The 25874-nt window shown below is 44.4% G+C and overlaps 1 protein-coding gene across 3 annotated transcripts in view; it reads right to left on the reverse strand.

Moving 5' to 3' along the window:
* DPYD (dihydropyrimidine dehydrogenase) overlaps positions 1-25874 on the reverse strand; it is a 1875594-nt gene that overhangs the window by 816472 nt on the left and 1033248 nt on the right. For 2 of the 3 annotated variants that reach the window (XM_068239758.1, XM_068239759.1), the window contains exon 13: positions 24652-24867. In XM_068239758.1, coding sequence (XP_068095859.1) covers positions 24652-24867 — 216 coding nt within the window. Of the gene's footprint in view, positions 1-6789; positions 6860-24651; positions 24868-25874 lie in introns of those variants that run through there. The other variant, XM_068239760.1, reaches the window with a different exon arrangement.

The following is a 25874-nucleotide window of genomic DNA, read 5'->3' on the forward strand; positions in this document are numbered from 1 at the left end:
CTAAATCACACTATTAGGGGAAATGGTTTGCTAATGGTGTATTAGGAAGCGATAAATAATGCACATTATGCAGCTGCCATGCAGCAGCGTATATATCTGATATACATCTATTCATGGATCACTAAGTCACATCTGCACTTAACAATGATCATACATTACTTCAGCTAATGTGGAGTCCAACACAGCACACAATTTAATGACTCTATCCCTCTGTAAATAGACCTTCCATCTTCTCTTGTCTCGGCACAGTTATTGCCTTAATGCTGCACTATGTAAAATACTGCTGATTCAATGCATTCCCAGAGTATAGATTTTTTAGCTTGCAGTTTAATTTGCACGTAATCATAGTGCTAGTTTTGTAGTGGTTAAATGAGGTGAAAGGAAAAAGGAAAAAAAACAACAGATGAATTTGGGCAGGGGAAATGCTAGATCTGCAGTGTAGACCGTCAGGACAATCACATCGCTGAGTACGTGTAATGAAGGAACCCGTGTTGATTATGGAAAGTGACAGCAACACAAATCAATGCATGTCACCAGCAGAGTGAAAGCAGATGTTTCTGATTAATCAGAATTACAGGTCCACAAGAAGAAAAAAATACATCTTAATAGAAGCAAGCATCATTCCACTGCATGAAAAAGTGAGGGTTACCGCTAGCAACCAAGTGTAAACAGAAAAAGATAATAGTCAGCTGTGCACAGACCTCCAAAATCATATTACAGAGGTGGGTGGCATGCCTATTATCCAACACACAGATCTAACTTTGTTACTAAAGTGTGTGCTTCCTGTTCACCTCAATAGTTCATCCAGGGCAGAATCAATTCTGTCAACAGGTTTCTCTTCCGTATCTTCTCCTACCTCCAACATAATGGGATCCACCTTAGAAACAACAAACAATAATATAGTGTATTATAGTTAAATGACTTCCAATGCCAAATAGGAAATCTATTTTTTACTCACCTGGGGCTTCTTCTAGCCCCTTGCAGCCTTCTTAGTCCCTCGCTGCAGCCCCGGGGTCCTCCTCAATGTCCCTGCCGGCCAGACGCAATGATCGTGATCAGCTGGCTGGGTCAGCTTCTCTGCACCTGCGTGGGCACTCATGCGCATCCATATTATCTGGCGCATGCTGCGCCTGCACAGTAGTTGTGTGCAGGCGCAGTATGAGCCAGATGACATGGGCGCGTGGGCACAAAAGAGGCCTGTGGGGTAGCGTCTTTACGTATGGCCAGCGGGACACTTAGGAGGACCAGGGTTGCAGCGAGGGACTGAGATGGCTGCGTGGGGCTGGAAAAAGCCCCAGGTGAGTACAAAAAAAGATTTCCTATTTGGCATCAGAAATCCTTTAAACAGCTTACACCTCTGGGGATAAAGGACAAGACTGGGGGTGCCACCACCAGATACACACACTAGGACATTTCACTCTGTCCCTACTCACCTAATGCACATAATGAATCAAGTATGGTAAACAGATCAAGGCTGCTTATGGATCTAGAGGGCAAGAAACAAACTGCCTTGCATAGCATCAGGGCAATAATTCTGGAAAGGTCACAAAGACCCTTGTATGGCTGCAGAATTCAGACCAAGGGGGCATCTGGATATGAAAGAGGGGCTGCTACATAAGAAAGAGGAGGCTAAAAATGGGAAGCAAGAAAAGGGGAAACTGATGCTCAAGGGAGCTGCTCATGAAAGAAATGAGCTGCTGTACATGGATGATACACATGGAAGAGGAGGGCTACACATAGAATGGGAGTGGTGCTGCTGCACAAGAAAGAGGAGCCTCAAGATACTTGGCCTAGGGGCACAAAAACTATAAATCTAGACTAAAGGTAGTTAAAAACAAGTATATCTCACAATGTTGCCATCCACCATCCTGGATGCCTGTAGCCTTTTTCAAGGTGCATGAACTGGCCAATGTGTGCATCTCTAAGCTCCCCCCTATGCATGTATCACCATTTATACTGGAGGCAAGAGACGATACTCTGCCCTGGATAAACTATTGTGGTGTACTGTAAACACCTGGGGCCAGACATCTCATTAGCGACAGTAAGGGTGTACTTATAGCGACCCCTTTTGGAGGTTCATGTTTAGATGTGATATGTTTGGAGGAGCACCTGTTCCCAAGGGCACCCCCATATACTGTAATCCTTTAGCTACATACTTTTATCATTGCAAGCACCATTTGTGGCCTCATGATCTATTTTAACCATCCTACTCTGTGATCCATCATGCACACATGCTAGCTGGGTGAGATGACTTTGCTAAGATCTGTTGGCCATGTTTGTAAGATATAGAGTAGAGATTCTTGGCTGCTGAACTTTGTCTTCTCGCCCAGCTTCTTGCCACAAAAGGAAGTAGGACTATGTCAGATGGGCATCAGTCCAAATCCTAAAACCAGGAACTGAGTGTACTGAGTAAGGAATCTCAAGGGCAGATTCAGAAAGATAAAGTGTATGGCAGCCTCCTGTTGGGCACCTAACCTTAAAAAACCCCTATGGGCACCGCACTAAGTGGGCCCCTTTTAAACGGGATGTGTCTGGTGCCCATTTCAATAAATGTTATATCTTTTTTTAGCACTCTGCAATTGAAAAGGTATAAAAGTAGGTGAAAAAGTACTGTCAAAATTATCCTGAGTATTTTATTGTTTGCTGGTGGCAGCTTAAAAAAGGCATTTTATTTATAAGATATGAAAATATCACCTAGGAGAAACCATGAATTGGATTGGGTCCAATGTGTCATTATGTCAGCCCTTAAATATTATGTAAACTAAACTCATTGGAGATGACAGCTGTCTTTTTTTCCTCATTCAAACAGGTACAGCCAAAACACTGTAACAAACACGAGCTAGAATTTATCTTAGGATTCAGTGCAGATTGCTGTATTGATTAAAAGATGCCTGCCAATTGGACATTGCTTAAACTTAACTCTGCAGGTCAGAAGTCACATGCCCATCAATACATAGTTGCAATTCCGTGACAAGGAGGTCTGTAACGTAAATGTCTCTACTGAAAGCGTAAGCTGGTGTGTGTCTGAAAAGAGATACAAGGGTTTTTGTTTGGTTTCGGCATGTAGTATCTAATTAGCAACTGGTATTTTCTAACATAATCCAATGGAATTATACTGAAGGATATTAAAATTGCAACACGTTATGGGCAAATTAATGCCTATCATGTTTTTCTTCATTAAGATTCTATAGAAAGAAAATCTCATTAGTATGGAACTTGGGAAACCTGAGCTCTTTCAAGTCAATTCTTCTTAGGAGGTTAAACAATGGATTTAAGTCCCTTCCTGGGCTGTAACAATTGATAATTCTAATGTGAGAATTAATATGCAAACTGCAGAATATGTCTCTTTCCAGCAGCAGACAATTTGTGGAAGTATTTACGATACAAGTGTTTTCTATGAGCTCATATTAAAGCTTGTCTACTTTCATGGCACAGTCACAGTGTTTTGCTTGCTGGCTTAGGACTTTAGTCAATAAAGACAAGACTGATTTTAGGTTAAATGGGATCCCGCATGAAAATTAACATGGCCTCCCAGGTAGCAGATTTAGGCCTCCCTAACCCTCAAGTAGCAGAACTAGTTGCATAGATTTGAAAAAGCCGCATGTTTAACTAATTACTGCACCAGGTGCAGTATAATCACGCCCTGGGAAACTTCATTTCAGGGCCCAGGGACGCGAAAATTAGTCAATGGGAGCCAGAGCCGGGACAAGATCCTCCAGCACCCAAGGCTGAGACACCAAAGTGCGCCCCTCCATCCCTGCCACCCCAGCCATCACACACTGATTGCTATTAGACTAAGATGCGCCACAGGGCCCACAACCTCCTCAACACCTTAATATCTAGTTATCTGGCTTGCAGTCACTGCTATGTATCCCCTTTTCTTATTTCTTTCTGCTTCAAACACAATTAGGAATGACAGCTGAATGAATTCTACGCCCCCTCCTACACTTCAGCCTATGCCTCGGCCTGGCCCTGATGGGAGCGGGCGATCGTTACCGCCGGTTGGCGGGAACATGAATGAATGGGAACGCAGTTCCCATTCATTAATCTAACGCCTGCATTCATTGTATCTTCCTGTTGTTACTGTGCACGCATTACTTCCAAGTCACGTCCTTATGTATGTGAATCGGAAGTAATGACTAAGGACTAAAAATCTTGTGGCCAAATAGTAAAACTACATCAAAAAACATTTTATTCAATAAAAATACCTACATTTACATCTAAAATTAACAATTTCCCTCCCACACTCCCCCATAGTACCCAAACATACATACATACATACATACATACATACATACATACATACATATATATATATATGTCATGTCATATTACTGCCACGAACATGAATCAATTTTATTGGAATTCCACATGACAGACCAATACAAAGTGGTGTACACGTGAGAAGTGGAACCATACATGATTCCAAACATTTGTTTACAAATAAATAACTGCAAAGTGGTGTGTGCATAATTATTCAGCCCCCTTTGATCTGAGTGCAGTCAGTTGCCTATAGACATTGCCTGATGAGTGCTAATGACTAAATAGAGTGCACCTGTGTGTAATCTAATGTCAGTACAAACACGGCTGCTCTGTGAGGGCCTTAGAGGTTGTCTAAGAGAATATTGGGAGCAATAACACAGTGAAGTCCAAAGAACACACCAGACAGGCCAGGGATCAAGTTATTGAGAAATTTAAAGCAGGCTTAGGCTACAAAAAGATTTCCAAAGCCGTGAACATCCCACGGAGCACTGTTCAAGCGATTATTCAGAAATAGAAGGAGTATGGCACAACTGTAAACCTACCAAGACAAGGCCATCCACCTAAACTCACAGGCCGAACAAGGAGAGCGCTGATCAGAAATGCAGTCAAGAGGCCCATGGTGACTCTGGAGGAGCTGCAGAAATCTACAGCTCAGGTGGGAGACTCTGTCCATAGGACAACTATTAGTCATGCTCTGTACAAAGTTGGCCTTTATGGAAGAGTGGCAAGAAGAAAGTCATTGTTAACAGAAAGCTTAGGAAGTCCCGTTTCCAGTTTGCCACAAGCCATGTGGGGGACACAGCAAACGTGGAAGAAGGTGCTCTGGTCAGATGAGACCAAAATGGAACTCTTTGGACAAAATGCAAAACGCTGTGTGGCGGAAAACTAACCATGCACATCACTCTGAACACACCATCCCCACTGTCAAATATGGTGGTGGCAGCATCATGCTCTGGGGGTGCTTCTCTTCAGCAGCGACAGGGAAGCTGCTCAGATTTGATAGGAAGATGGATGGAGCCAAATACAGGGCAATCTTGGAAGAAAACCTCTTGAAATACGCAAAAGACTTAAGACTGGGGCGGAGGTTAACCTTTCATTAGGACAACGACCCTAAACAAAAAGCCAGGGCAACAATGGAATGGTTTAAAACAAAGCATATCCATGTGTTAGAATGGCCCAGTCAAAGTCCAGATCTAAATCCAATCGAGAATCTGTGGCAAGATCTGAAAACTGCTGTTCACAAACGCTGTCCATCTAATCTGACTGAGCTGGAGCTGTTTTGCAAAGAAGAATGGATTTCAGTCTCTAGATGTGCAAAGCTGGTAGAGACATACCTTAAAAGACTGGCAGCTGTAATTGCAGCAAAAGGTGGTTCTACAAGGTATTGACTCAGGGGGCCGAATAATTATGCACACCCCACTTTGCAGTTATTTATCTATAAAAAAATGTTTGGAATGATGTATGATTTTCGATCCACTTCTCACGTGTACACCACTTTGTATTGGTGTTTCACGTGGAATTCCAATAAAATTAATGAATGTTTGTGGCAGTAATGTGACAAAATGTGGAAAACTTCAAGGGGGCCAAATACTTTTGCAACCCACTGTATCTATCTATCTATCTATCTATCTATCTATCTATCTATCTATCTATCTATCTATCTATGTATGTGTGTGAGTGTGTGTGTGTGTGTATACATATATATATATATATATATATATATATATATATATATATATATATATATATATATATATATATATAGATAGATAGATAGATAGTTGCCTCAGGGACTGAACTTTTTATGTATGTGAAGAGGGTATATAACTGGGATTTTTTTTTTAAATTTGCAGGCTTATAATTCGTGATGGATGCAAAACTGAAAAAAATGCACCTTTCTTTACAAATAACATTTTGGCGCCATACATTGTACTAGGGAAAAATGTTAAACGTTGCAATAACCGGGACAAATGGACAAATAAAATGTGTGGGTTTCGTCCACAGTCGAACAGTTTATTTTAACACTGTAATGGCCGAAAACTGAGAAATAATTAACTTTTTCAATTTTTTTCTTATTATTCCAATTAAAATGTGTTTAGAATAAAATTATTCTTAGCAAAATGTACCTCCCAAAGAAAGCCTAATTGGTGGCGAAAGAAACAAGATATAGATCAAGTCGTTGTGATTAGTTGTGATTAAGTTATTGGCAAAAGAATGGGAGGAGCGCTGACAGGTGAAAATTGCTTTGGTCCTAAAGGGGAAAAAACCCTCAGTGGTCAAGTGGTTAAAAGGACTCAGTATAACGGTAGTAAAATATCAGTAGTTTTAGGCCCCGTTCACACTTGCGGTTTTGCAAAAACCGCACCGGATGTCCGGACCGCACCGGATCCGGATCGGACCTGAACCGTACGGTTCCTGTCCGGATCCGGTCCGGATCCGGTCCGGTTGCATACGGTTTCCGTGCGGTATGAACACGGTTGCGGTCCGGATCCGGATTCTTAAAGAGATAACAACCTGTATAAATACCTGGGGTTCTGGGAGGTCAGCAGAAGCTCTGGGGTCATTGTTGGAGACAGCTGGACGTGTGGAGACCATCCTTGGATACAGAGACAGCAGTTAGGACCATGGATCCAGTCATTTTTTACGCTTATTACCTGGGAATTCTCTCCTTCCTGTTGTTTACCTACTACTATGTGGGGAGAAGGCGTGCTCCTCGCAGGAGATGGTGGGTGCACCCTCTACTAGCCAGGAGGCAGAGGAAGGGAGAGTTCCAGGCCCTCTACCGGGACCTCAGACGACACCCACAGAAGTTCTACAGCTACACTCGGATGTCTATTCCCCTGTAAGTATATAGGCCTAAATACACCAACCCCCACCATTCCTAAACACCCCACCCTCACCCCCACAACACCTCATCCCTGTATACCTAGCTAAACACACCACCCTGACCCCCACACCCCTGTATACCTAGCTATACACTACACCCCCACCCTCCACAACACTCCCAAACCTCTGTAAACACACCTCCCCCATCCTCCACCCAACACCTTGTCCCACAACATACTTTACAGCTTCTTCCTTTACATCTCCTGACAGGTTTGATACCCTTTTGGAGATGGTGAAGGATGACCTTAGGAAGAAGGATACCACGTTCAGGAGAGCAGTCACACCACAAGAACAACTACTCATCACACTGAGGTATGTAAAAACAAATTTTTTTATTGCAAAAACAACCACTTTCCAACATGGAAACATTCTTCCAACATGGAAGACAAAAAAATAACATATCTATGGTATAGCCCGGTCAGTTTTAAGGAACACCAACCACCAACTTTGTGCTGGAAGAGTTGTAGGGCATAGCTGCCCAAGTGTCTTTCGGGGACACCAGGCCCTAAAATTGAAGTGCTTCAAAAACCTAACCACTGGCACATGACCCTCTGAGCCATGGATGAAGGACACAGGGCAGTGAAAAGGCTAGGCCTCTCACCGACCAGTCAAGGTGTCCTTCATCCATGGCTCCAAGGGTCTTGTGCAAGTGGTTAGGAACAAGAACAAAGTGAGGAGCAAGAGGAACCGATGGCAGAGGTGCATGACTACAGGTGCAGTGCAACAGGCACAAGGTTGTGACCCAGGTAGTGTCTTTCGGGGACACCAGGCCATAAAGTTGAAGTGCTTCAAAAACCTAACCACTGGCACATGACCCTCTGAGCCATGGATGAAGGACACAGGGCAGTGAAAAGGCTAGGCCTCTCACCGACCAGTCAAGGTGTCCTTCATCCATGGCTCCAAGGGTCTTGTGCAAGTGGTTAGGAACAAGAACAAAGTGAGGAGCAAGAGGAACCGATGGCAGAGGTGCATGACTACAGGTGCAGTGCAACAGGCACAAGGTTGTGACCCAGGTAGTGTCTTTCGGGGACACCAGGCCCTAAAATTGAAGTGCTTCAAAAACCTAACCACTGGCACATGACCCTCTGAGCCATGGATGAAGGACACAGGTCAGTGAAAAGGCTAGGCCTCTCACCGACCAGTCAAGGTGTCCTTCATCCATGGCTCCAAGGGTCTTGTGCAAGTGGTTAGGAACAAGAACAAAGTGAGGAGCAAGAGGAACCGATGGCAGAGGTGCATGACTACAGGTGCAGTGCAACAGGCACAAGGTTGTGACCCAGGTAGTGTCTTTCGGGGACACCAGGCCCTAAAATTGAAGTGCTTCAAAAACCTAACCACTGGCACATGACCCTCTGAGCCATGGATGAAGGACACAGGTCAGTGAAAAGGCTAGGCCTCTCACCGACCAGTCAAGGTGTCCTTCATCCATGGCTCCAAGGGTCTTGTGCAAGTGGTTAGGAACAAGAACAAAGTGAGGAGCAAGAGGAACCGATGGCAGAGGTGCATGACTACAGGTGCAGTGCAACAGGCACAAGGTTGTGACCCAGGTAGTGTCTTTCGGGGACACCAGGCCCTAATATTGAAGTGCTTCAAAAACCTAACCACTGGCACATGACCCTCTGAGCCATGGATGAAGGACACAGGTCAGTGAAAAGGCTAGGCCTCTCACCGACCAGTCAAGGTGTCCTTCATCCATGGCTCCAAGGGTCTTGTGCAAGTGATTAGGATCAACAAAGTAAGGAACAAGAGGAATCAAAGGCACAGGTGCATGACTACAGGTGCAGTGCAACAGGCACAAGGTTGTGACCCAGGTAGTGTCTTTCGGGGACACCAGGCCCTAAATTATTAGTGCTTCTAAAACCTAACCACTGGCACATGACCCTCTGAGCCATGGATGAAGGACACAGGTCAGTGAAAAGGCTAGGCCTCTCACCGACCAGTGAAGGTGTCCTTCACCCATGGCTCCAAGGGTCTTGTGCAAGTGATTAGGATCAACAAAGTAAGGAACAAGAGGAATCAAAGGCACAGGTGCATGACTACAGGTGCAGTGCAACAGGCACAAGGTTGTGACCCAGGTAGTGTCTTTCGGGGACACCAGGCCCTAAAGTTCAAGTCCAGCAAAACCAAAAGTTAAAAAGCCCTGTGATGGTATCCTTCCTCCGAGGATCGGAGGTATTCAGAGGAGCATGTCCAGGAACAATTTGACTTTTTTTTTCAAATTGTATCGGCACCACTACTAGAAAAGGTGGGAGTTGCTGCCTGGAAATCTGGACTCTCTTGGGTGCTGGTCGTGGATGAGCTGGACCCTGACAGCGGTGGCCCATATTGACTGCCTCTGTAGCCGGTGTACATCTGTGATGATTGCCAGGTGGGCACCGCTGTTGGTTGTGGGGGTCTAAAAATTGGTGGTTGCAATAATGGCGTGTCCATGTGCTGTTTAATCACCTCCAGCAAATTGGAATGGCACGCCATCAGGTTTTGTGAAGGCACCTTTTCAAGATATGGTATTAGAGACATCACAGTGTGAAAACACGGGTGTGCCTGCAATTTCAGTAGTTCCTTGCTTTGTTGATGCATTTGCTGCATCATGTTCTGCAGCTGGCCCACCGACTGATGATGCTGCGCACGCAGTTGGTCGATTTCTCCTCTGTGCATCTCATGCATCATTTTAAGCTCGTCCCTGTAGTGCCCATGTACAGCGTCGAGCTCACATTGCAGTGTAGTGATGTGGGACTTGTACTGCTCCATGATATGGCCCCTGTCCTCATCTTGCAACTGCCGGGTTATGAGAGTTTGGTGGCTCTGAAGAATCCCGAGAAGTCCGGAGACAGCCCCGGACATCTCGGACTCTGTCTCTCTCCTTGTTGGGGGGAGGGTACCTCGACGCCTCACTGGTGTGGTGGTCCTCACTGGTGGTGTGGCAGCATCTTCCCGTCCTCTGGCCTGTGTCGGGGTTGCCCTGCGCGCTGGTTGTGCTGCAGTCTCTCGGTGCTCCTCACTTTGTTCTTGTTCCCCTGGAGCTTCCATAGCGGTCGATTGTGGAGGTTCAGCTTCTTCCACACTCGGTCCTGCAACCTCAACATCCAAGCTCTCTTCTGCCAAGTCATCATCAAAGGACGGAGTTGTGATTAAGGACTCCCTCCTCCTACTCCTCGCCTCGGGGCAATAGGTTACATCGGCGACGTCATCATCCACCAAGCTCTCCTCACTGCTGAACCGTGCCTCCTGGGTCGGTTCCTCTTGCTCCAAATTGTCTTCAGTCCTGTAGATAAAAAAAATATTTATTGGTGTGCCAAACAGCATGTGGCGTCAATTCACAGAGCTAGCAAACACTAGCAATCACTTTATCACCCGTTTCTACCCAACATTTGATAAAGCTTGTGAGAAAAGTTCGCTAGCCATGGGAATTGAGGCCATAGCAATACATGGCCGAAGTCATGGTAAATGAGCTCTCAGTTCCTGCCCACCGTAGTGGTACTTACAGTCTAGGTTCCAGGCTTGCATTGATGAAAGACAATTGCTTGGCAAATTGGTAGTCTTTTTGTCGCCTTCCCCCGCCACTGCCACTTCGTTCGGCAAGTTTTTTCTTCCGTAGCCATTTCACATATGCATCCCGTATATTGCGCCACCTTGTCTTGTACCTTTCTCCTGTAACGACATGAAAAATTGATTTCGATTATTTCTCTTGTAGGTACATCGCAACTGGACAAACATATACATCGCTACATGTCACATTTCGTATTGGGAAGAGCACGGTGGCAGGCATCGTCGTGAGGACTTCGAGGATCCTTTGGACGCGACTGAGGGCCAGATACATGCCTGTGCCGGACACCACGAAATGGGAGGAGATCGCCCAGGGCTTCTGGACCGAGTGCAAGTTTCCTAATTGTGTTGGCGCACTGGATGGGAAACACATCCGGATTCAGAAACCCGTGGGGAGTGGCAGCCATTATTTCAACTATAAAAAATACTTCAGCATTGTTCTAATGGCAGTGGCAGATGCGGACTACAAGTTTGTGTACGTGGATGTGGGGTCGTACGGTAGTTCCAATGACTCTGGAATTTTCCAGCGTACGACCCTTTGCCGGCTGATGGAGGAAGGCAGACTGCGTCTCCCCCGTGACAGACCCTGGCCTGGGACAAGGGCACCGGCCTACCCCTATGTGTTTGTGGGGGACGAGGCCTTCGCCCTGTCCGACCATGTAATGCGTCCGTACCCAGACAGGGGACTTGATGCCAGCCAGCTACACTTCAATGCTCGGTTGAGCCGTGCAAGGAGAATGGTGGAGTGCACATTTGGGATCCTGGTGTCAAAGTGGAGGGTGTTCCACACGCCCATGCTGCTGAAACCGGGCAACGCAGTTGTCGTGGTGAAGGCAGCATGCATCCTCCACAACTTTGTGCGGCAGGAGGAAAGAGAGACTCCGGAACCCCCGAATGTGCTTCCACTAATGCCCCTGCGGAGGTATGCAACCAGGCCAAGGGTAGTGTCACTGCGGAACAGGGACCAACTGAGACTTTATTTTACCACACCACCTGGACGAGGGTGAATGTTTGGTTTTTAATATGTTTTGTTGAAATGTGTTTATTTTGGAGTTTCAAGTTTGAGTGATTTTAAATGTATTAATTTTTTACAATAAATTGATGTATAATAATTGGTCATTGTGTATGTTTTATGTGCACAGGTGGGGTACATCGCAGGTGGGTGGGATACATCACAGGTGGGTGGGATACAGCACAGGTGGGTGGGATACATCACAGGTGGGTGGGATACAGCACAGGTGGGTGGGATACAGCACAGGTGGGGTACAGGTGGGTGGGATACATCACAGGTGGGGTACAGGTGGGTGGGATACATCACAGGTGGGATACATCACAGGTGGGGTACAGGTGGGTGTGATACATCACAGGTGGGTGGGATACAGCACAGGTGGGGTACAGGTGGGTGGGATACATCACAGGTGGGGTAGAGGTGGGTGTGATACATCACAGGTGGGGTACTGGTGGGTGGGATACAGCACAGGTGGGGTACAGGTGGGTGGGATACATCACAGGTGGGGTACTGGTGGGTGGGATACATCACAGGTGGGATACATCACAGGTGGGGTACAGGTGGGTGTGATACATCACAGGTGGGTGGGATACAGCACAGGTGGGGTACAGGTGGGTGGGATACATCACAGGTGTGATACATCACAGGTGGGTGGGATACAGCACAGGTGGGGTACAGGTGGGTGGGATACATCACAGGTGGGATACATCACAGGTGGGGTACAGGTGGGTGTGATACATCACAGGTGGGTGGGATACAGCACAGGTGGGGTACAGGTGGGTGTGATACATCACAGGTGGGTGGGATACAGCACAGGTGGGGTACAGGTGGGTGGGATACATCACAGGTGGGGTAGAGGTGGGTGTGATACATCACAGGTGGGGTACTGGTGGGTGGGATACAGCACAGGTGGGGTACAGGTGGGTGGGATACATCACAGGTGGGGTACTGGTGGGTGGGATACATCACAGGTGGGATACATCACAGGTGGGGTACAGGTGGGTGTGATACATCACAGGTGGGTGGGATACAGCACAGGTGGGGTACAGGTGGGTGGGATACATCACAGGTGGGGTACAGGTGGGTGTGATACATCACAGGTGGGTGGGATACAGCACAGGTGGGGTACAGGTGGGTGGGATACATCACAGGTGGGATACATCACAGGTGGGGTACAGGTGGGTGTGATACATCACAGGTGGGTGGGATACAGCACAGGTGGGGTACAGGTGGGTGGGATACATCACAGGTGGGATACATCACAGGTGGGGTACAGGTGGGTGGGATACATCACAGGTGGGGTACTGGTGGGTGGGATACAGCACAGGTGGGGTACAGGTGGGTGGGATACATCACAGGTGGGGTACTGGTGGGTGGGATACATCACAGGTGGGATACATCACAGGTGGGGTACAGGTGGGTGTGATACATCACAGGTGGGTGGGATACAGCACAGGTGGGGTACAGGTGGGTGGGATACATCACAGGTGGGGTACAGGTGGGTGTGATACATCACAGGTGGGTGGGATACAGCACAGGTGGGGTACAGGTGGGTGGGATACATCACAGGTGGGATACATCACAGGTGGGGTACAGGTGGGTGTGATACATCACAGGTGGGTGGGATACAGCACAGGTGGGGTACAGGTGGGTGGGATACATCACAGGTGGGATACATCACAGGTGGGGTACAGGTGGGTGGGATACATCACAGGTGGGGTAGAGGTGGGTGGGATACATCACAGGTGGGATACATCACAGGTGGGGTACAGGTGGGTGGGATACATCACAGGTGGGGTAGAGGTGGGTGGGATACATCACAGGTGGGGTACTGGTGGGTGGGATACATCACAGGTGGGATACATCACAGGTGGGGTACAGGTGGGTGGGATACATCACAGGTGGGTGGGATACATCACAGGTGGGGTACAGGTGGGTGGGGAACAGGTGGGTGGGCCACGGGTGGGTGGGCAACACGTGGGTGACACAAATCCATAGCAAAAGTTGAATACATCACAAGCTTAAACCACAAGCCCCCCCCAAAAAAACTTCTAGTCAACATACCCTCTGTGCCTTGCTGTCTCTTGCTCAAGTTCTCAAAGTCCTCCACATACAGCTTGGCAATTTTTTTCCACAGGCCTCTGCATTTTTTGATGTTGCTGTGGTCCGCATCCCCCTTGTCCCACAGGGCTGGTACCTGCTGCACCTGTAGGATGAGGTCTTCTGATGTGTAGGGCCTCACCCCCTCGCTATCAGACAGATCCTGCTCCATATTGCTGCCAAAGAGCTCCAGCATGAAGTCACTGCTGCTCCACTCTGTGAACGCTGGTGCCATGTGGTCCCCATCCAAAATGGCCACCATACCATAGAGTCTGCATAGGAAGTGTGGTACAACATCCGGTTTTTATAGCCAGTGTGTTGTGCGCTCTCCGGTTCTCATTGGTTTCCATTGGCCGGATGCAACATTCCGGCTCCGGTCCGGATACGTCAGCCGGACCAGCCGGACCAAAAAATAGCGCATGTTGGAACGGACGCCGGAGTCCGGATCCGGTCCGGCTCCGGTCCGGACGAAACGGACGCATGTGAACGGTCGCATAGACTTTCATTGCTATGCCGTGCGTCCGTTTCGTCCGGTCCGCATGCGGTCCGGCTCCGGCACGGCGATTCCGGATAGCAGCCGCTAATGTGAACCGGGCCTTACCAATATTCTACTTCATTCATATAGTAAAATATCGGTAATATATACAGATATTTTACTATGACCTAATTTCTCCCTACTCTGAGATAGAACCCTCCCCTGGTGGTGCCTAACCCTTGAACCCCCCTAGTGGTGCCTAACCATTAACTCCAGCCCGGTGGTGCCTAACCCTTAACCCCCTTGGTGGTGCCTAACCTTTAACCTTATCCCTGGTGGTGCCTAAACCTTAACCCCCCCCCCATGTGCAACTAACCTTAACACCCCACCTAACCTTAACCCCAACATCTTAACCCCAACATCATCTTGCGGCTACAAATAGCGGCTAAAATTGTGGAAACAAATAGCGGCTATACATAGCAAATAGCAGCTACACATAGCGGCTTCAAATTGTAGCCGATATTATAGCGGGCACCAGTTTAATAATGTGTGCACCAAGATTTCTCAACAGCTGCTAAAATCAATAGGGGAGATAGCCACCCGCTTCCTTTTAAACTTGCAGTGTTTTCAAATGATCCTCACTTGTTGGCCTTGTATGCCCCACCGTCCCCTTACATAGCAATTATAAGTGGCTTTTGTCCTCACACTAATGTAATACACCAGCAGGCCACAGGGGACAGAGACATGGCCGTGGGTAGCCATGCAGACAGAAGAGTGATTTGAGAAAGGAGCACTGGCCAGACCGGTTAGACATTACTTTCTGCTGTGCACCCTGCATCAATCCCTGGGTGTCACCCCTCTGATGTTGATACCCAGATCATGCTGCATTTCCAGCACCACCATGCTGGTGTTGAAAGGGGGGCGTTTTGGGGCCTCTACAGGTTCTAGGGCCCAGGGCAATTGCCCCGTTGTCCCTATGTAGGCAACAACCCTGAATATAGAACAGTAGCAATCACATTTGTTTACTTTACAGATCAAGCTTTGCAAGTTCATGGGGCCCAAGAGTAACAACACTGTTTTTTACACAATAATCAGTTTACTGATATTATTAAAGTTACAAAAAGGTACTGATAAATTTCCTTCCACATAGTATGGAGACTAGTCAAAAGGGAGTTGATGGGAATCACTCCAATCACCATGTCACCACTACTGAACATTAATGTACAGTATATCATATAAGAGTATTAGCGATATGCCAAAAGTTGACCTACATTAACCTTTCCTTTTATTCTTAACCTGGTGTTAGCTGGTTTTACTGTGATATACACCAGGATATTGTCTACAGTACTGAATATAAAAAGGGTTTTTAATACAATATACTGTTTTCCGCTCACTAAAAATGCCAATGCCGTCAATGTTTACAATGCGTATTCACAAGCTGTAACTCATCTTCATGGCTCCACCTCCTGCTCACCATGATCAGAATCAGAATCAGAATCGTTTATTTCGGCAAGCATAACTGGGTCATGCCCGGAATTGGGTTTGGCACAGCACATACATAGCTACCGAGTGGTACATAGACAAAAGGCAATACAATAAGAACATGACAGTAATACAAAAATGCACAAATATGTAAGTACACAAATATACATTCAGCGACAGTGTGCAACTTTACAGGCACCCTGCTGAAGTCTACCAAAATGTGCAGGTAAAAAGTCAGTCAGTTAAAATGTGGTGGCCGGTGCCTGGATTGTTTGAGCAAGAAACGTGTTCCTTTTGCAGACCGCTACTTTGCAGTCGGTAGGGCACTGATAGAGGGTGGAATAATGTTTAGGGAGTTCAGGAGGCCATGATACCAGATTATCTTCTGCCAATCATCAGCCCCACCCACTATGTCCATGTGGTACATATCCAGGCCACCCACTTCTTCCACCTCATTAGTGCAGACGGTAAAGGAAATGACCCCATTATCTAGAAGTCCAAGCCAACTTCTGTGAACCGTCAATGGTGTCAGGACTATTGATGGGCATGCAATATTTCCTCTGACTCAAAAAAAGAAAGAATGTGAACCAATCAAAGCCAGCAGCCATTGGTAAAGAAGCTGGCAGATGGTAAATAAACCAGCATGTACAGTATATTGTTTTGTTGGCTAAATGTAATTCTGTCTTTTATCAGTGGAGACTAGTACGCTAGGGAAATTTGTTATACTAGTCTGAAGGCATTCACGCACATGAATGGAGGGCTAAAGATGGACCCTGGAGGAGGTTAGTGAGACAATAACAGTACTGACTGGGCAGTGTGACCACTCAGATGCAGCCTGCCAAATGCTTTTGAGAGGGATGAACATTTTACTGTCAGTATTTGTTTTGACACTGCATTAAATGCATCTACTCTTTACAGAATGTAAAAACGGAAACTTTTGTAGGAAAGAAAAAACTCTCAATCACTCGTTCACACTGGAGGCATTTTGCGATTTTTTTTAAGTGATTTTCAAAATCACCCTTGAAAGTGCTTGCACAATGATTCTCTATGAGAGAGTTCACATCTGAGCGGTTTGTTTCTGATCCTCTCAGCAATGCGCTACCTGTACCATTTTTGAGGTGATTTCGCCTCAAAGGAAGGTATAGGAAAAATGCAAAACGTTCACAAAATCGCTTTGTGCAGTGATTGCGTGAGCGTTTTTAAGAATAAATACATTGTATTTATTCTTTTCCATGTCAAAGAGTTCACAATCCTGACTTGCGTCAGCGAGTGAATTAAAAAAATGCTTGGGAAAAGCGCTTAGAAAAGCGCTTTTCACAAAACGCTACGCCCACCCAAGTGCTGGGAGTCGGAAATAAAAATTGCGTCAAAATTAACAAAAAGCAAACGCTAACACAAAGCAATAGGAATGAGGCCTCATTCCTAGCAATAGAGAAAGAGAGGTAACGTGCACTAGTCTTTCCGAAAATTGAACCAATAGTTCGTTGTAAATTTCATCTGCTGTGACACAATTCTTCTTTCACCTAAGGAATATTGCAAAAATGATCAATCTTTCAACCCTTTCAAATAAAGACCTACACAGCCTGCAGCTAGTACAGAGTCAACCCGGCCATTGCCACATAACACCAATCCTTTGCTCACTACGTTGGCTACCGATAAGGATTCCTTTCAAAATTGGCATGCTAACATTCAAATCCCTACACGACCTAGGCCTTGGATACCTGGAGGATTTGTTGCAACTGCATCATACCTCCCACAACCTCAAATCAAAAGAATCCAATAACTTGACCAAGGCCAGAGTTCAAATAAAAACCTTTGGAGCCAGAGCTTTCTGTCATGCTGCCCCTATCCTGTGGAATGCCTTGCCAAACTGAATCAAGTAAACTCCAACCCTGGAAACATTTAAATAAAAACAATAAAGCCACCTGTTTAGTCCGGCATTTATGATCACGTAATGTGTTTCCCCTGTACACATCAATATGTACTGAGCTTATGTACTTTGGGTCCTATGGGAGAAAGACTTTACAAATGTTTTGTTGTTAAGATATATTCTACTATAGGAGGAAACTTTTTGGCCTTAGCAGGGTGTCTCTGAAGCTCCAGGCTCCAAAAATAATCGCTCCTAGTTAACCTCAGATTGTGCATAATTGCTCCTACTCAATATACTACTAAAATATGATGTTAAAAAACCTGATATCCAAATGTCCATGTATACTTATTCTTGGTCCATTATATGGAAAGATCACAAGTTTTAATGTATACAATTGTTCTTATGAATATAATGATTACTTGTTATTTCTGTTTCTCAAAAACCCAATACAAATTAATGAAACACAAATGTTTTGTTACTATTGGGAATTTCCTGGAGCAATTCTCCCTCCACCCTTCTCTGCTGGCTGTGCTTGTTATGGGTAGTGAAGTTATGTTGGTTGCATTGACATGAGGTTATGGTCGCAATGATATGTGGTTGCCACACTTAATAAATGACCCCAGGTGGGAGGGAACATATAGGGGGGTCTATCAAATTTTCCTTGGTGTGGTTATGATTTTCAGTTAAGCTTCTTCAAGGACATCAGATACTTAGGTCTCAATTTAAGAAGATCCTACCCAATCTGGGGCTGTTGGCAGCTCTATATAATTTTTGGTGAGTTGACTTTGAATCCTCTCTGTTCCCCAAATCACTGACCTGGCCCGAGTTGCAAGCTTACTGCTTCTGCTTCTATGCCTGAGGTTCAGTAGGTACAGCATCCGGCAATCCATGAAACATAACATACAACTTAAGGACAAAAGATAAACATTGCCAATAGGATCTTACCTGTCTGAAGGTATTAATTTTGCATTAGGAGTTCTTTTAACACCAGCTGTGTTCAATGGTGTACTCAAACAATATATATACCTCTAATTATAGGAGTAACTCATTTCTAAGAGTTTAAAGCAGCATTTAACACAAACATTGCACAGGTGCTGGGAAAGCACTAGGGTACACAAGCATTCAGCCAGTGTATATATTTGCAATAAATTATCACGGTTAAGACTCCAGGGTGTTCTTTCATGATTTATGCCTGGTGAACACATAGTTTTAAATAGAATTATACAGGTATTTATCTGTCACACATATGTTGTTATATGTTTAAATATTTGCTCAAAGTCCCAAATCTCTGGGATTAATCGTCATTGCAAGGCACATAGTATAAGAGGCGACATCTGAAAATGGCCACATTGAGCGCATAACTTAGCATGTTTAAAGGAAATCTGCCATTGGTAACACATGAAAATATTCAGTTCTAATTTCCATTTGTAAATTCTAGCTGGCTGATCTTTAAACTTTATTTTCCAGTTCCACAAACCTGGAATCAGCATCAGGAATGCTAGAACGCGTTATCTCTAGAGTTTTTTTGTGTCAGATGTCTAATGGGATGACTAGCTTGCCCACAAGGGACCTTTGTATCTTGAGAATGACTAGTCACCAAAGGTTTTTTCTGTTCTTCTGACAGGGTGGCACGAGGGTTTTTATCAATATACTGCCAAGGTTCGAAACTTAACCAGAACACTATCTGCATGGCATCTGTATGTTATTCCCGTGTTTGTGTAAGTTTCCTCTGGGTAGGACATGATGATTTTTGACTCCACAGAAATTCCGATTTTTGCCAATGCCGTTTACTGATTCCACAGATTTCTGATTTTCAATTTCTTTTTTCCTATTTCTAAGTAGTCTTTTTTTTTTGGTCATTTTTTTGCATTCTTTGACTGATCAAATACTTCCAGTATTTTCTGAGTTGACTCTGCATTTTCTGATTGGTCCAATGCTTCTGAGTTCTGTGACTTGGCTAAAATTACCGAGTTGTAGTAATGTTGTATTTCCGCAGAAATCCGATTTCTGATTTCCATTTTCCGATTGGAAGTGACGATGTCCGATTGGAAGTGCAGAAATTGCATTTCCACAGAAGACAAATGAGCATCCTTACCTCTGGGCATTTAAGTTTCCTCCCACATTCCAAAAACATGCTGGAAATTAAATGGCTCTATTCCCAATTATAGAGATGCTTGTTCCCTGTTCCTTGAGGCTACCAGGCACAATCTTTATTGAACAAACAAACCAAAGCTACTACCAGTATATGCTGTTCAACCACCTGGTGTTTATTACAAATTGTTAATCGGTTCACATAGATAAATCACAGTGAGACCTATTCAAGCTTATACATATTGCACACGCTTATATTACACAATCATCATTATCCGGGGACTTCCCCCAAAATGTCTCCTCAGGAGGTCCCAAACGACTGCACCCCGAACAGAGCACCAAAGTGACAAACTTAACCATGTCAAATCTACACAAGGGAAGAGGCAGACACGGACACTTACAATGCCAAGAGATTGAGCATCTAATATGCCAATTGCTTATCCAATTGTCTGCGTCATCCCATGTGCCGACAATAATGGTGGTCAACAGCAATATGAATGCAGCACCCCAAGCCCCCCTATGCCCCCCCGCAAATCACAACACCATGCCCCCAAACACAAGCGATATCCCAAGGATTCTGTCATGAGGGGTCGTCACCCCTAAACAAAAAATGAAATGAAAAAACAGGATTGAGACAAAAGTTATTGATGGCATGTATAAAAAGAGATTCCACAGGAGTTCCCAATTCGGACTTCAATTGTGTAGAGCAAAGTTCAGCATCAATATCATCATTATAGCAGGACAAGAAAGATCACTGGCTTTTTTCAAGAGTCTTTTCAACACAAAAAAGGCTGGTGCACCTAGCCAGGTTGCTACATGTAGATTATAGGCCTGTGTTGCTGAGAGAGATCGTTTAAATCAGCAAAGCCGTGCATCTCACCATCCAGGTGTCAATGCGTACAATGTTCCACCATGGAGCTCTGTGGATATAGTGTCATATAAACTTTTTCTCATAGTTACCACCTCCTGTCTTCATACGAGATGCAATGTCCGCGTAGACTGCTAGGCCGGCCCAGCTAACCGCAGCATCCGTGATGCATGTCTGCGGGAGTATTCAACTCAGGGCCTTAAACTTGTGTCATCGCCTCCAAGCTAGAATCCAACCTTAGGGAATACACGCCATAGCTCCGGGCACCGCACTCCGATCAGGCGGGAGGGCAGAGGGGGGCAGAGAGGCACATCTCAGCGCGTGACGCAGGCCTACGTCGTGAGAAAAAGTTTATATGACACTATATCCACAGAGCTCCATGGTGGAACATTGTACGCATTGACACCTGGATGGTGAGATGCACGGCTTTGCTGATTTAAACGATCTCTCTCAGCAACACAGGCCTATAATCTACATGTAGCAACCTGGCTAGGTGCACCAGCCTTTTTTGTGTTGAAAAGACTCTTGAAAAAAGCCAGTGATCTTTCTTGTCCTGCTATAATGATGATATTGATGCTGAACTTTGCTCTACACAATTGAAGTCCGAATTGGGAACGCCTGTGGAATCTCTTTTTATACATGCCATCAATAACTTTTGTCTCAATCCTGTTTTTTTGTTTAGGGGTGACGACCCCTCATGGCAGAATCCTTGGGATATCGCTTGTGTTTGGGGGCATGGTGTTGTGATTTGCGGGGGGGGGGGCATAGGGGGGCTTGGGGTGGTGCATTCATATTGCTGTTGACCACCATTTATGTTGGCACATGGGATGACGCAGACAATTGGATAAGCAATTGGCATATTAGATGCTCAATCTCTTGGCATTGTAAGTGTCCGTGTCTGCCTCTTCCCTTGTGTAGATTTGACATGGTTAAGTTTTTCACTTTGGTGCTCTGTTCGGGGTGCAGTCGTTTGGGACCTCCTGAGGAGACATTTTGGGGGAAGTCCCCGGATAATGATTATTGTGTAATATAAGCGTGTGCAATATGTATAAGCTTGAATAGGTCTCACTGTGATTTATCTATGTGAACCGATTAACAATTTGTAATAAACACCAGGTGGTTGAACAGCATATACTGGTAGTAGCTTTGGTTTGTTTGTTATGTTCATTTGACCAGTGCGTGTACCCACCTGTATTGCACATTGATTATGTACACTTATGTGTAGTTGGTTTTTACAATCTTTATTGACCCGAGGAAGTAGGAAAGCACCTGCAAAACTTGTTGTCTACTATTGTGCAATAAACTTTTCTTAAATTGCTACACCTCTCTGCTTTAATAAGTTTTCAAGTGTTTTATTTTTATTGTGCACCTCCACTCACCAGTTGTTCCCTTCACAATTTGCTTTTAGGGACATAAGAATTTCATTAAGAAAAAAAAAATCTATATATTAATGCTACATAAATTATTTTGTAATCCAATATTAATAACTACCTTTGCATTAAAGTTTGAAGCAGCTAAAACTCGTGTAATACTTGCAAAAAATGAACCTAAACTTGCTGGAAATCATCACAGCATCCTATGGAATTGTACACAGGACCTCCCATAATTGATCTCTGTTTGTTTCAGGTCAGGGGCTTAGCTTAAACGGCACACATATTACCAGGAAGCAGAATTTCCAGAATTTCTGTGTCTTTAGGCTTATTGCATTGACACATTCATTACACAGAAAAGCAAAGTTTGTGCTTACAGGAATGCTGGTGTCACATTGGTAAGAATGTGGTGCGTGCCCTATGTGTATGCACCCCTTAATTGCTCTCATTCAACACTTTCTGCCATAAGTTATTCCAGTAAATTGCATGGAGGTCAGATCCACAGCATAACAAGTCGCAAAGATATCTGCTATGTATATAGCCAATGTGGTGAAGACTGATTGTATTTTGTTTGTTATTTTTATGTTTTGTTAGTGAGTAGAGTTCTTTTTTCAGTGAAAACAGAGGATACGTTTCTGGTTTCATATATATTCAGAAAGATTATTTGCAATGCTGCTCCAAGGACAAAAAGGGTATCTTTAAAGAGAAACCGTAACCAAGAATTGAACTTCCTCCCAATCAGTAGCTGATACCCACTTTCCCATGACAAATCCTTTCCTTTTCTCAAATAGATCATCAGAGGGGTCTGTATGGCTAATATTGTGGTAAAACCCCTCCCACAGTGTGATGTCAGGACCATGATCCTTACAGTTTCCTGTCTGTGAACCTCATTGCATTGTGGGAAGTAGCTGTTTCCAACTGCCCCCAAAAAACCCAAGCAGCATCTCCTTCCACTGACATCACCTGCCATGTGATAAATGTCAGACTGTCAGGGAGAGGAAAGATTTTTCAATGGGCAAACACTAACTAAATCATTTATACATAATTATTGTAAAAATTAAGCACCTTTTTTATAACATTATTTTCACTGGAGTTCCTCTTGAAATGAAAAAGACCGACTAGCGAAGAAAGCCAGATAGTGTTAGCATGGTATAGGTTTCAAAAACACAATGGAGCAGTGTTTCCGTAAGTTTTCAGTAATTTGTGTAAAATATGTTTCAATCAAGACAGAGAAAATAGAATTCAAAGACCAATTACAATAACATATGTAACCAGTAAAGTACATAGTCTGTTGTTCTCCTTTAATGTTAATTTAATACTAGCACAAGAGACGGTGGTGAAATGTGCAAAATCTTATTTTATTTAAAGGAAATATTTAACATGGTTACATTAGGAAGAACTTTTGAGTAAATTGGTGAGCTTATGGATTCATTGCAATAGATGAATGAAGGAAATCCTGTTTTAGAGAAGAAGTGGTTAGATAGTGGTTTTATTCATAGGCAGCTATGTCAACTGAATCAATAGTAGTGCATCCATATACCATAAGAGGCCTCCAAAAAAAGCCCATAAAACCACAGAATGCACTAATGTGCAAGCCACAGAAAATCGTGATGCAATGTGTTGTGATTTGACAAGGCTGTTTCTCTTGCTCTTCACTGATTGGAAACTCCTCTGGGCTAAGCATGAGCTTTGAACAAGACTAATCAAGCCCTGAAGGCTAATGACTGCTACCTGTCAGCTTGATTAATTAATCAGCTGTTAGGTAATTAGTCAATAGTTTCCAAATTTGACTAGTTCTGTAGAAAGTTTTATGCATGGTGATTTTGCTTCCTGTGGAGCAAAACATTCACCTAAATTTAAATGTTACGTGTATACTTAACCACAAGGAGTGGATTTTGCTTGTATAAATATCTATTACAAAGCACCTTCTGGGATTTACTGTAACATCTCATCTGTCTCAGTAAACCCTGTCACTCGGGGCTGGTTCTAGCTACAATGGGGCAAAATGTACTTGGGGCGGAGGGCACCCTAGCACCGCCCCACCTCTGCAGCAAATTCATCCTCCAGCTGGCTGCCTGGCCCCATTCTCTCTCCCCCGTCACAATATTATTAGGTGTCCATCATATGTCACACACACCAGTGTCTTACATAATCCAGGCAGGACACAGGAGGTAGCACCATGCTCTATGCGCTGGACTTTTTCTCACCCCTCCACCAGTAGCTCTCTTCCTCATTACCTGCTGGCATGTATACGGTTCACCATAGCTGGAGAGGAAGAGGGAGACACCTTGGGAACCTCCCACAGGTTCTTGGGCACTGGGGCAATTTCCCCCTTTGCCCCTATGGTAGCACCGGCCCTGGTCACATTCTTAGTGTGCACACCTTTTTGTTTCCTCTTCAGTTTTTTTCTCCCTTTTATGGTGTGTGATAGCAGCACCTGAGCAATTTCATCACAAGCTCTCTGATCGCTCCAACTGCCCCAACACTCCAACACTCCAAAACACCAATGAAAACAACAATAATACACTGAAATACCATCAGAAGATCATCACTCATCCCATTGCTGATACATACTCTGCTTATTTGGAGCCTTATTTAAAAATAACTAAATCAAATTATCACATACTCACCTGAAAACACTGCATCACATGACACAGACTTCTTGCTTTATTACAAGTAGAAACAGCAACATACCTTTTCCAAGGAAAATGTTTTTGTCAGTGCAAACGCCCATCCTGCTTGAAAGGCTCTACGGATCATGGGGGCACTGGTCGTGGGGGGAGCACTCGCCAATCCAAAGGGGTTAAAAAACTTTAGTCCAGCCATTTCAACACTGATGTCCACCATATCAATGGGTGTATAAAACAGTGGCAGCTGTGGCTTATCGGCAACTGATGCTCCGTGTAACTCCTATTCAGAAGATACAATTACACATACCATTAAATTTATCATCTACAATTGCTTAAGGGAGGAAAAAAAAAGAAATTAGCGCAAATGCTAGGTTAATTGGCCTAATAGTTGGTGCAATTGAATAAAGTTTGTGAAGAGGACATCTATGTGTGTGATAGCTTCATCCACCAGGGAGCAATAATTATTAATGATAATTGACTTTCACCTCACAGGATTATTCACACTGCATAATCTGCACAAATTCATTAGACTTTATCTAATACTAAATTAATTCCACCGCGACTTAGAAGAAAATAAAATGTGTTATGCATTTATCTGAGCAACTACTATGTGACAGTTTTTCTACATGTCTTAACAAGTAACAGATAAAAATATTAAAGGAAACCCAAGGTGAGAGAAATACGGAAGGAATCATTGCTGAATTCAGTTTTGTTTTTGTTTTTTCCTCCCACAATATTTTTTTAATAAAATTTTGCAAGAGAGGACATTTTTAAGCACATTTGTCAGCATATACTGAAAATTTCTTGTATACAGAAATGTTAGCGAATGCGCCAATGTATATACAGTACCTCATATATATAACACAGTATCTAGGACGGGCTTGTATACTGTAACTAGCCATACATCTAGTGATGATGGGCAGATTAGAACAAGAGACAAATCTCTCTCTGATCGAATCTGATTAGAGAGAGATCCGTCAGCTGCTTATACACCGCAGGCCGATTCATGGTGAAATCAATCAGGAATTGGCCTTGGAGCCGAATCCACCGTCTCACTGACCCAACACCCCTAATGTCAAATGTGCCTCCCTAGTGCTCGGTGCACTATTCTTTACTTGTCAGTCTCCACTACTGGCTCAGGACTCGGTCTCAGCATCAATAGGAAAAACAGTTGAGTCAGGCACTGCAGTGATTGCTGTTTTAATGGTGTTTCAGGTTGAAGTAAATCACCATAGTTGTATCAAAAATTGTGACATTTAAAAGGTAGGTACAAAACATCATCATCAA

The sequence above is a fragment of the Hyperolius riggenbachi genome, chromosome 6 (assembly GCF_040937935.1).
Source record: "Hyperolius riggenbachi isolate aHypRig1 chromosome 6, aHypRig1.pri, whole genome shotgun sequence".
Taxonomy (NCBI): domain Eukaryota; kingdom Metazoa; phylum Chordata; class Amphibia; order Anura; family Hyperoliidae; genus Hyperolius; species Hyperolius riggenbachi.